The sequence below is a fragment of the Entelurus aequoreus genome, linkage group LG07, assembly GCF_033978785.1.
Source record: "Entelurus aequoreus isolate RoL-2023_Sb linkage group LG07, RoL_Eaeq_v1.1, whole genome shotgun sequence".
Taxonomy (NCBI): Eukaryota; Metazoa; Chordata; class Actinopteri; order Syngnathiformes; family Syngnathidae; genus Entelurus; species Entelurus aequoreus.
The window spans coordinates 2,516,878-2,530,053 of record NC_084737.1 but is presented as its reverse complement, the minus strand read 5'-3'; the positions used below and the strand labels follow the sequence as shown (position 1 = coordinate 2,530,053).

The 13,176-nt window shown below is 34.4% G+C and overlaps 1 protein-coding gene across 8 annotated transcripts in view; it reads left to right on the top strand.

The window, feature by feature from the left end:
• LOC133653267 (histone deacetylase 7-like) overlaps window positions 1–13,176 on the top strand; it is a 306,865-nt gene that overhangs the window by 223,451 nt on the left and 70,238 nt on the right. For 7 of the 8 annotated variants that reach the window (XM_062052360.1, XM_062052359.1, XM_062052358.1 and 4 more), the window contains 4 exons: window positions 4,337–4,437; window positions 7,266–7,388; window positions 7,465–7,577; window positions 11,516–11,617. In XM_062052360.1, coding sequence (XP_061908344.1) covers window positions 4,337–4,437; window positions 7,266–7,388; window positions 7,465–7,577; window positions 11,516–11,617 — 439 coding nt within the window. The remainder of the gene's footprint in view (window positions 1–4,336; window positions 4,438–7,265; window positions 7,389–7,464; window positions 7,578–11,515; window positions 11,618–13,176) is intronic. The other variant, XM_062052354.1, reaches the window with a different exon arrangement.

Sequence of the window (13,176 nt, the reverse complement as noted above, 5' to 3'; positions counted from 1 at the left end):
TTTGAGTATTTAATGAGGTAATTCTTTGGCGTACCACTAGATAGAGCTAGCATACCACAGTTTGAGAATCTGTAGGATTACCTCCGCCAAGGAGGTTGTGTCAGGATCTTTGCAACTTCTCTAATAAAATGATAATAGTAGGGATGTCCGATAATGGCTTTTTGCCGATATCCGATATTCCGATATTGTCCAACTCTTTAATTACCGATACCGATATCAACCGATATATGCAGTCGTGGAATTAACACATTATTATGCCTAATTTGGACAACCAGGTATGGTGAAGATAAGGTACTTTTAAAAAAAATTAATAAAATAAAATAAGGTAAATAAATTAAAAACATTTTCTTGAATAAAAAAGAAAGTAAAACAATATAAAAACAGTTACATAGAAACTAGTAATGAATGAAAATGAGTAAAATGAACAGTTAAAGGTTAGTACTATTAGTGGAGCAGCAGCACGCACAATCATGTGTGCTTACGGACTGTATCCCTTGCCGACTGTATTGATATATATTGATATATAATGTAGGAAGCAGAATATTAATAACAGAAAGAAACAACCCTTTTGTGTGAATGAGTGTGAATGGGGGAGAGAGGTTTTTTTGGGTTGGTGCACTAATTGTAAGTGTATCTTGTGTTTTTTATGTTGATTTAATTTTAAAAAAAAAAAAAAAAAAAAAAAAAAAACGATACTGATAATAAAAAAAACCGATACCGATAATTTCCGATATTACATTTTAACGCATATATCGGCCGATATTATCGGACATCTCTAGATAATAGTAATAATAATAATAATTGTTATTATTAGTAATAGTATTAGTAGTAGTAGTAATACTTGTATTATTATAATTTGTAACATTTATATATATTTTAACATATTTTTTTAGAATAGAATATAATAGAATGGACTTTATTGTCATTATATTTGCATATGACAAGATTAAGGACTTTAAAGTGCGGTAGTGGAAACAAATATGGGATAAAAACAAATTACACAAGAAGTAATACATATACAAAATAAGAATTGAAATAAACAGACTACTATCCAATAAAAATAATAAGCAATCCTGTACAATATACAACACAATATACAAAATACTGTACAATAAAATTTTATTTGATATGTGAGCATTTTTACCTTTGACCATTTTAATGTGCAATTTTTAAACAGTTTTTTTTATGATGGATACAGTTAGTTATTTGCTCAGACTCTACACTAATGATGACAATGTAAACATTATTTTATGAGTTTGTGCACGGTGTATATGATATAGATATAAAGACAATATAACATACATCCATAAACGTGGATGCATATGCAAAAGTGCAATATATTTATCTGTACAGTCATCTATTTATTTATATCTTATTTATTGCTTTTTTATCCCGCACTACCATGAGCTCATGCAATGACATTTCGTTCTTATCTGTACTGTAAAGTTCAAATTTGAATGACAGTAAAAAGGAAGTGTAACCCATATTTAAAATATCCATTGAAAACATGCAAAGACTTTTATTGTGGAGGGTTACTTCCTGCCGCTCTAAGTCTAAATGTCCACGACATACTTTTCATAAAGCATCAATGGCTGCCCCAGATTTACAGGAGCTAAACGCTAATTCCCATCTGTAGTTCTTCCTTACTTCAGCGAGTGTGTGGCACACTCACCGGCTGTATTGGCACTGCACCAATATTGTGTTGGTGTTTCATAATGGCGCAGTCAACTGGATTAAAAATAAAAAAATCCCTGCATTTGACCTGAAAATAAAATGAATAGTAGGCAAACACAAAAGTTCCCCCCCCCCCCAACAAATGGCTGTGCAGAAAGGAATATGAACGGTGAGCTAAATAGTGAACAGGAAAAGAACAGTTGCCTTATTTGGCATTAAAATCATCCCACATGTGTTCCTTTTCCTCATTTCCATTACGTGTTTTTTTTTCTTTTCTTAAAGTGACACACACGTCAAGGTATGGCGGGACACGAGGGGTGTAACGGTACACAAACATTTCGGTTCGGTACGTACCTCGGTTTAGAGGTCACGGTTCGGTTCATTTTCGGTACAGTAAGAAAACAACAAAATATACATTTTTTGGTTATTTATAGGGATGTCCGATAATGGCTTTTTGCCGATATCCGATATTCCGATATTGTCCACCTCTTTAATTACAGATACCGATATCAACCGATACATACAATCGTGGAATTAACACATTATTATGCCTAATTTGGACAACCATGTATGGTGAAGATAAGGTACTTTTTAAAAATAATAATAAAATAAGATAACTAAATTAAAAACATTTTCTTGAATATAAAAGAAAGTAAAACAATATAAAAACAGTTACATAGAAACTAGTAATGAATGAAAATGAGTAAAATGAAGTGTTAAAGGTTAGTACTATTAGTGGAGTAGCAGCACGCACAATCATGTGTGCTTACGGACTGTATCCCTTGCAGACTGTATTGATATATATTGATATATAATGTAGGAAGCAGAATATTAATAACAGAAAGAAATGGGGGGAGGGAGGTTTTTTGGGTTGGTGCACTAATTGTAAGTGTATCTTGTGTTTTTTTATGTTGATTTAATAAAAAATAAAAAAAAAAACGATACAGATAATAAAAAAAACGATACCAATAATTTCCGATATTACATTTTAACGCATTTATTTACCAAATTTGTAAACAATGGCTTTCTCCTTTTAACATTGGGAACACTATAATAATTCTGCCCACGTTAATCAACATTAAACTGCCTCAAGTTGTTGCTCAGATTAAATAAAATGACAAAACTTTTCTTCTACATATAAAAAGTGCAACATTAAACAGTTTCAAGTCAACTCATCATGCTTCATTTATTACAGCATTTGGGAAGCCTCGAGTTGATTTTTAATTATGTAAATGTTATATTTTTATTAAGGATGTCCGATAATATCGGCCCTAAATGCGTTAAAATGTAATATCGGAAATTATTGGTATCGGTTTTTTTATTATCGGTATCGGTTTTTTAAATTTATTTATTTATTTATGTATTTTTTTAAATTAAATCCACATAAAAAACACAAGATACACTTACAATTAGTGCACCAACCCAAAAAACCTCCCTCCTCATTCACACAAAAGGGTTGTTTCTTTCTGTTATTAATATTCTGCTTCCTACATTATATATCAATATATATCAATACAGTCTGCAAGGAATACAGTCCGTAAGCACACATGATTGTGCGTGCTGCTGCTCCACTAATAGTACTAACCTTTAACAGTTAATGTTACTCATTTTCATTCATTACTAGTTTCTATGTAACTGTTTTTATATTGTTTTACTTTCTTTTTTATTCAAGAAAATGTTTTTAATTTATTTATCTTATTTTATTTTATAATTTTTTTTTAAAAGTACCTTATCTTCACCATACCTGGTTGTCCAAATTAGACATAATAATGTGTTAATTCCACAACTGCATATATCGGTTGATATCGGTATCGGTAATTAAAGAGTTGGACAATATCGTAATATCGGATATCGGCAAAAAGCCATTATCGGACATCCCTAATTTTGATCAACATGTGATAGCAGGGACCCTGCCATTCAAAACTAGGCTGCTCCATTACTAATGATTAATGTAACTATAGCTGACAAAATAGTACAATAGCAATAGGAGAGACTATTCATCCCTGAACACCATGGAGTTCATGCAGGCTTAATGATGCACTTACATTATTATATCAACTATCAGAGACAGAAACTCTTCATTTAACATAATGTCCTTTTTTGCTGCTTCAACACAGCTCAATCAACACAGAAAAGGGTAAAGTGAAATAACAGACAGACAGGGCTTTGCTGTCCGTAACACACACGCACACACACCGCAAAATGAGCGAATTAGCCTTCACATCAAGCCAGGACTGCGAGCGAGCTGAAGCTCATAGTGATGTTACTAGTAGTTGACTGGGAGGTGTTTATTATCATTTGGGGAGAGTCCGCTGCCTGATGATTACCTGCTAAACTAAGAACTGACTGCATGCGCTCTGAATACGCACTTCTGATTGGCTGTTACCGCTCTGTATGTAACCAATCAGATGGTTGTGTGGGTGGTTAAGACTTGTTAAGACTTTAGCTTAGGCGGCTACTTTAAATGTTCGTGTGGAAACTCGTTCGGTACACCTCCGTACCGAACCGAACCCCCCGTACCGAAACGGTTCAATCCAAATACACGTACCGTTACACCCCTCCGGGACACAGCGTCACAATATCGTTTGACCCATCTTAATGTTTGATATCCAGAGCTCCTCATATTGCTCGCATCAAATGTTAATTTTGTGTGTTCTCACAGAAAACTGGGCCCAGACCCGAATGTTCCGTCCCAACCTCTGGTCTCCTCTCCGTCACAGCCTTCCTCTGAGGGCTCAGAAAGAACGCCACTACGCCGGGCAGGTAACATTTCAGAAGACTCTTGCATTCTGTGTAAAGGCCTACTGAAATGAATTTTTTTTTAATTTAAACGGGGATAGCAGATCCATTCTATGTGTCATACTTGATCATTTCGCGATATTGCCATATTTTTGCTGAAAGGATTTAGTAGAGAACATCGACGATAAAGTTCGCAGATAAAAAAAGCCTTGCCTGTACCGGAAGTAGCGTGACGTCACAGGTTGAAAGGCTCCTCACATTTCCACATTGTTTACACCAGCAGCGAGAGCGATTCAAACCGAGAAAGCGACGATTACCCCATTAATTTGAGCCAGGATGAAAGATTCGTGGATGAGGAATGTGAGAGTGAAGGACTAGAGTGCAGTGCAGGACGTATCTTTTTTCGCTCTGACCGTAACTTAGGTACAAGCTGGCTCATTGGATTCCACACTCTCTCCTTTTTCTATTGTGGATCACGGATTTGTATTTTAAACCACCTGGGATACTATATCCTCTTGAAAATGAGAGTCGAGAACGCGAAATGGACATTCACGGTGACTTTTATCTCCACGACAATACATCGGCGAAGCACTTTAGCTACTGAGCTAACGTGATAGCAACTGCAGATAGAAACAAAATAAATAAACCCATGACTGGAAGGATAGACAGAAGATCAACAATACTATTAAACCATGGACATGTAACTACACGGTTAATAATTTCCAGCCTGGCGAAGCTTAACAATGCTGTTGCTAACGACGCCATTGAAGCTAACTTAGCAACGGGACCTCACAGAGCTATGCTAAAAACATTAGCTATCCACCTACGCCAGCCAGCCCTCATCTGCTCATCAACACCCGTGCTCACCTGCGTTCCAGCGATCGACGGCGCGACGAAGGACTTCACCCGATCATAGATGCGGTCGGCGTCGGATAGCGCGTCTGCTATCCAAGTCAAAGTCCTCCTGGTTGTGTTGCTGCAGCCAGCCGCTAATACACCGATCCCCCCTGCAACTTTCTTCTTTGCAGTCTTCATTGTTCATTAAACAAATTGCAAAAGATTCACCAACACAGATGTCCAGAATACTGTGGAATTTTGAGATGAAAACAGAGCTGTTTGTTTTGGATACAATGGGGTACCAATACTTCTGTTTAGCTAGTGACGTCACACGCATACGTCATCATACATAGACGTTTTCAGACGGATATTTCCCGGGAAGTTTAAAATGTCACTTTATAAGTTAACCCGGCCGTATTGGCATGTGTTGCAATGTTAAGATTTCATCATTGATATATAAACTATCAGACTGCGTGGTCGCTAGTAGTGGCTTTCAGTAGCCAACACATGCCAATACGGCCGGGTTAACTTATAAAGTGACATTTGAAACTTCCCAGGAAACTTCCGCTTGAAAACGTCTATGTATGATGACGTATGCGCGTGACGTCACGAGGGCAAGGGAAGTGTTTGGACCCAATTCAAATACCTCTGTTTTCTTCGACAAAATTCCACAGTATTCTGGACATCTGTGTTGGTGAATCTTTTGCAATTTGTTTAATGGACAATGGAGACTGCAAAGAAGAAAGTTGTAGGTGCGATCGGTGTATTAGCGGTTGGCTGCAGCAACACAACCAGGAGGTTGTGTTGTGTTTTGAGCAGGATAGCAGACGCACTACAGTGAGTAAGCCCGCCGCCGCATCTAAGTTAGCTTCTGTTTTTTTAGCTTCGCCAAGCTGAATATTATTAACCGTGTATTTACATGTTCATGGTTTAATAGTATGTTTGATCTTCTGTCTATCCATCCAGTCAGGGTTTTTTTAAAATTGAGTTTCTATCTGCATTTGAGACTGCTATGCTATCACGTTGGCTACGTAGCTAGGTTAGCTTCTATTTTTTTAGCTTCGAAAAGCTGAATATTATTAATCGTGTATTTACATGTTCATGGTTTAATAGTATTTTTGATCTTCTGTCTATCCATCCAGTCAGGGTTTTTTTTTTATTTAGTTTGTATTTGCATTTGAGACTGCTATGCTATCACGTTGGCTACGTTGCTAGGTTAGCTTCTATTTTTTTTAGCTTCGCCAAGCTGAATATTATTAATCGTGTATTTACATGTTCATGGTTTAATAGTATTTTTGATCTTCTGTCTATCCATCCAGTCAGGGTTTTTTTAAAATGTAGTTTGTATCTGCATTTGAGACTGCTATGCTATCACGTTGGCTACGTAGCTAGGTTAGCTTCTTTTTTTTTTAGCTTCTCAAAGCTGAATATTATTAATCGTGTATTTACATGTTCAGTCACTTTGAATGTCCATTTCAAGAGGATATAGTATCCGAGGTGGTTTAAAATACAAATCTGTGATCTACAATAGAAAAAGGAGAGAGTGTGGAATCCAATGAGCCAGCTTGTACCTAAGTTACGGTCAGAGCGGAAAAAGATACGTCCTGCACTGCACTCTAGTCCTTCACTCTCACGTTCCTCATCCACAAATCTTTCAACCTCGCTCAAATTAATGGGGTAATCGTCGCTTTCTCGGTCCGAATGTCTCTCGCTCCATTGTAAACAACGGGGAATTGTGAGGAATACTAGCTCCTGTGACGTCACGCTACTTCCGCTACAGGCAAGGCTTTTTTTTTTATCAGCGAGCAAAAGTTGCGAACTTTATCGTCGATGTTCTCTACTAAATCCTTTCAGCAAAAATATGGCAATATCGCGAAATGATCAAGTATGACACATAGAATGGATCTGCTATTCCCGTTTGAAAAAAAAAATCATTTCAGTAGGCCTTTAAGACACAACAATATCACTGAAGTCAAACATACTGCAACTCACCTCCCTATTGTTGACTTTGTCAGCGTCTGAGCCCAATCTGAAAGTCAAGCACAAGCTCAAGAAGCATCTCAACACCCGAAAGAGCCCGCTCACCCGCAAAGAGAGCGCCCCGCCCACTGTCAGACACAGAGTACCTGATACACTGGGTAACGCACGCCTCAATTACTGCTATATGTGAATATTTCTAATACATTTGGACTAATTCCCTCCCTCCTGTCCCAGTAGACTCCTCACCCAGCAGCAGCAGCACTCCAGCCTCAGGCTGCAGCTCGCCTAATGACACTTTTCCCAATGAAAACGGGCTGCTGCCATCTGCAGGCGGACTCTCGCATGAGGTGAACATACTCCACAACTTAGGAAGCCTTCATTCAGTCCTGGTCAAAAGTAAAGAACATCATGTCATGGCTGTCTTGACTTTACAATCATTTCTACAACTCTTATTTGTTTGTGATGTAGAGATTGGAGCACATACTTGTTGCTCACAAAAAACATTCATGAAGTTTGCTTCTTTTATGAATTCATTATGGCTCTACTGAAAAATGGGTCAAAAGTATACATACAGCAATGTTAATATTTGCTTCCTTGGCAAGTTGACCTGCAATAAGGCGCTTTTGGTAGCCATCCACAAGCTTCTGCTTGACCACTTGACCACTAAATTGGTGCGGTTCAGCTAAATGTGTTGCTTTTCTGACATGGACTTGTTTCTTCAGCATTGTCCACACGTTTAAGTCGGGACTTTGGGTGCTGCTGCTCCACTAATAATACTAACCTTTAACACTTAATTTTACACATTTTCATTCATTACTAGTTTCTATGTAACTGTTTTTATATTGTTTTACTTTCTTTTTTATTCAAGAAAATGTTTTTAATTTATTTATCTTATTTTACTAATTTTTTTAAAAAGTACCTTATCTTCACCATACCTGGTTGTCCAAATTAGACATAATAATGTGTTAATTCCACGACTGTATATATCGGTTGATATCGGTATCGGTAATTAAAGAGTTGGACAATATCGGAATATCGGATATCGGCAAAAAGCCATTATCGGACATCCCTAATTATTATTGTTTTTTTTACAGTATATCTATATATCAACTTCAGGTTGATATCAAGTAAAAAAAAAACAGGTTTTATGCCTTTTCTGTCAAAGACAACTTTGTTTTTTATAGTAAAACTGAAATATGCAGTATTTAGTAATTAGAGATCAATAATGCAGGACACCATTGATTTTAATTCTGTAATATTTTTGAGTAATCACAGTGAAAAGTTAAATAAAATCCTACTAAATATATTTGGGATCCAAAAGGTCCCCCACTCATAAAGTGATACATTTTTATTAGTTTGTTTTTAACTTGTCACACTTAAATTACAAGATCAACTTCAGATATATCTGTCCATTTTACGTTTTTATGCTCTTTTGTCAAATAAAACTTTGATGTTTTTATATGGCAACCACACAATATATGCAATATTTTTGTGAATGTTTTAAAGTAATAATTCATTGTAACATAGATTTTTTGTCTTTTTTTTTCTCGAGAAATGGCAAAAAAAATTAAAATAAACAAACACAAAAGAAATAAAAAAACAGCCTGCATGGCAGCTTTTGTGTCAACATTAGAGATGTCCGATAATATCGGCCTGCCGATATTATCGGCCGATAAATGCTTTAAAATGTAATATTGGAAATTATCGGTATCGTTTTTTTTATTATCGGTATCGTTTTTTTTTTGTTTTTTTTTATTATTATTTTTTTAAATTAAATCCACATAAAAAAACACAAGATACACTTACAATTAGTGCACCAACCCAAAAAACCTCCCTCCCCCATTTACACTCATTCACACAAAAGGGTTGTTTCTTTCTGTTATTAATATTCTGCTTCCTACATTATATATCAATATATATCAATACAGTCTGCAAGGGATACAGTCCGTAAGCACACATGATTGTGCGTGCTGCTGCTCCACTAATAGTACTAACCTTTAACACTTAATTTGACAAATTTTCATTAATTACTAGTTTCTATGTAACTGTTTTTATATTGTTTTACTTTCTTTTTTATTGAAGAAAATGTTTTTAATTTATTTATCCTATTTTACTAATTTTAAAAAAAAGTACCTTATCTTCACCATACATGGTTGTCCAAATTAGGCATAATAATGTGTTAATTCCAGGACTGCATATATCGGTTGATATCGGTATCGGTTGATATCGGTATCGGTAATTAAAGAGTTGGACAATATCGGAATATCGGATATCGGCAAAAAGCCATTATCGGACATCCCTAATTATTATTGTTTTTTTACAGTATATCTATATATCAACTTCAGGTTGATATCAAGTAAAAAAAAAACAACAGGTTTTATTTATGCCTTTTCTGTCAAAGACAACTTTGTTTTTTATAGTAAAACTGAAATATGCAGTATTTAGTAATTAGAGCCTTAAAAGATCAATAATGCAGGACACCATTGATTTTAATTCTTTAATATTTTTGAGTAATCACGTTTGAACTATTATTTTGTTTGTTTTATGCTCTTTTGTCAAAGAAAACTTTGATGTTTTTATATGGCAACCACACAATATATGCAATATTTTTGTGAAATTTTTTAAGCAATAATTCATTGTAACATAGATTTTTTGTCTTTTTTTTTCTCGAGAAATGGCAAAAAAAATTAAAATAAACAAACACAAAAGAAATAAAAAAACAGCCTGCATGGCAGCTTTTGTGTCAACATTAGAGATGTCCGATAATATCGGCCTGCCGATATTATCGGCCGATATCTGCGTTAAAATGTAATATCGGAAATTATCGGTATCGGTTTGTTATTATCAGTATCGTTTTTTTTTATTTTTTTTTTTTTTTTTATTAAATCCACATAAAAAACACAAGATACACTTACAATTAGTGCACCAACCCAAAAAACCTCCCTCCCCCATTTACACTCATTCACACAAAAGGGTTGTTTCTTTCTGTTATTAATATTCTGCTTCCTACATGATATATCAATATATATCAATACAGTCTGCAAGGGATACAGTCCGTAAGCACACATGATTGTGCGTGCTCCACTAATAGTACTAACCTTTAACAGTTAATTTTACACATTTTCATTAATTACTAGTTTCTATGTAACTGTTTTTATATTGTTTTACTTTCTTTTTTATTCAAGAAAATGTTTTTAATTTATTGATCTTATTTTATTTGATTCATTTTTTTAAAAAGTACCTTATCTTCACCATACCTGGTTGTCCAAATTAGGCATAATAATGTGTTAATTCCACGACTGTATATATTGGTTGATATCGGTATCGGTTGATATCGGTATCGGTAATTAAAGAGTTGGACAATATCGGCATATCGGATATCGGCAAAAAGCCATTATCGGACATCCCTACTTGAGATGCATTTTAGTAGAGAATTTTACTTTCCATAAAAATGTGCATGTATTGTGTATTACATGCATTGGGTGTGCATTTTTTGCTGTTTAATTCACATTCATAATTCACATTCACATCTTCCAGGAAACCAGTTTTTTTGATGTGAGGGGTGGGAAAAGCAAAGCGTTTCAAAGAAGCACATATTTTAGGAACACTCGCCTCATGTGCATGGATTGTGTCCCGACTCCTGACGCTCATGAGTAATGAAATGTTTAATGCAGCGGCACACTAGCCCGTCGGCTCTTCATACATAATTGATTTAATCACAAACAAGTCTAAAAACATAGCAACCGGTTTCACACCTGCTGTGTGCTTTATGCTATTCATGAGGTTTAAAGCTACAACATCTCATTAGGTTCATGTTCAGAGCTCTCTATTAACTTTTAGGAGTATGACATTTGGGTGTATAGTAGGGCTGCAACTAACGATTAATTTGATAATCGATTAATCTGTCAATTGTTGTTTCGATTAATCGATTAATAATAAAAGAGACAAACTACATTTCTATCCTTTCCAGTATTTTATTGAAAAAAAAAACAGCATACTGGCACCATACTTATTTTGATTATTGTTTCTCAGCTGTTTGTACATGTTGCAGTTTATAAATTAAGGTTTATTTAAAAAAAAAAAAAAAAAAAAAAAAAAAATTTTTTTTTTTTTTTTTAAAAAGCTTCTGCGCATGCGCATAGCATAGATCCAACGAATCGATGACTAAATTAATCGGCAACTATTTGTATAATCGATTTTAATCGATTTAATCGATTAGTTGTTGCAGCCCTAGTGTATAATATTTTTTTATCCGGACAAGTAACTCCATCTTTGGCATTTCCAGGCACAGAAGCTGCTGCTCAGAGACGGCACGCTGGCTAACTTCACCATCCAGAGTCCTTCCACCCTGCCCACCATCACACTGGGACTACCAGCCAATGCCAGGGTACAAACACGCGGCAATATTTTCACCAGCATATACGTTATTTTGTTATTATAGGCCACCAGAGGAGTAGCCAGACTAATAATTGTGCTAAAATAACTTTAAAAAAAAATCAAAATATTCAAGCCAGACTGATAATCACACTAAAACACCTTGAATAATAAATAAATACATCCGTTTCCTTTGTTACATTGCAAAAAGTCCGTGTTTAAAAACAAGAAAAAATGAGGGCTATTTTATTTGAACTAAGCAAAATTATCTGCCAATAGAACAAGAAAATGTGGCTGGTCAAGACTTTCCAAAACAAGTAAAATGAGCTAACCTCAATGAACCCAAGAATACCTTAAAAAAAAAGTATAATCTCACTAATAACAAGTGTACTACTATATGAGTACCTATTTTCTATTGTTTCATTGAAAATAAAACAGCAAAGTCCCTTTGGCTGTTTTAATTATGAGACACAATTGTGTCAAAGTCATGATTTTTTTTTTTCATGCTTGAAATAAGAAATGATGACTTTAAAAAAGTAGTTTTATACTTGTGAGTGTTGATGACACAGCTTTGCAACAGTTGATATTCTAGTTTCAAGCATGTTTTACTCAATATAGCTCATCAAATCTCAGCAACAAGCTGTAATATCTTACTGAGATCATTTAGGACCAAAACACTTCAAACAAGTAAAACACTCTAACATCAAATCTGCTTAGTGAGAAGAATGATCTTGTCAGACAGAAAATAAGCAAATATCACCTTATTTCACATATTTCATCTTACTTAGGTTTCAGTTTTTGCAATGTAGAATTCAGTACCAATAAGATTTTTTAGGTAAAGTGGAATTAAAAAAAATGAAATGTACTTCATATATCTTATATGTGTATTTTGATCTGTTTAATTTGTTTTGTTTATAAAGTTACTCAAGGTGTGGTAACTTTATATCACTGGGTTGTTGTTGTTTTTTCAATTACACCTCACTATAATGTATTCTATTTACATTATTGGTTTCTACGGAGCCCCTAAAGGGACATAGGGGCAAAAAAAATTGAAATTATTTTTTAGTTTTTAAAAAATTTTTTTAGACATTTATCTCATGCGCACGAGAAACTTTTTATAAATTTATTTAAAAAAAATAAAAAAATGTATAATTTTTTTTAGAAACCATCTCGTGCGCACAAGATACATGTCTAAAAAAATATATATAAATAATTTTTTAATTTTTTTAGACATTTATCTCATGCGCACTAGAAACTTTTTTTAAATGTATTAAAAAAAAAAAAAAAAGTATAATTTTTTTTAGACATGTATCTCGTGCACGAGATACATGTCTAAAAAAAAAAAAAAATTATAATTTTTTTTAGAAACTATCTCGTGCGCACGAGAAAGTTTCTCGTGCGCACGAGAAAGTTTCTCGTGCGCACGAGATACATGTCTAAAAAAAAAATGTAATTATTTTTTTATTTTTTAAAATTTTTTTAGACATTTATTTCATGCGCACGAGAAACTTTTTATAAATTTATAAAAAAAAAAAAAAAATGTATAATTTTTTTTTAGACATGTATCTCGTG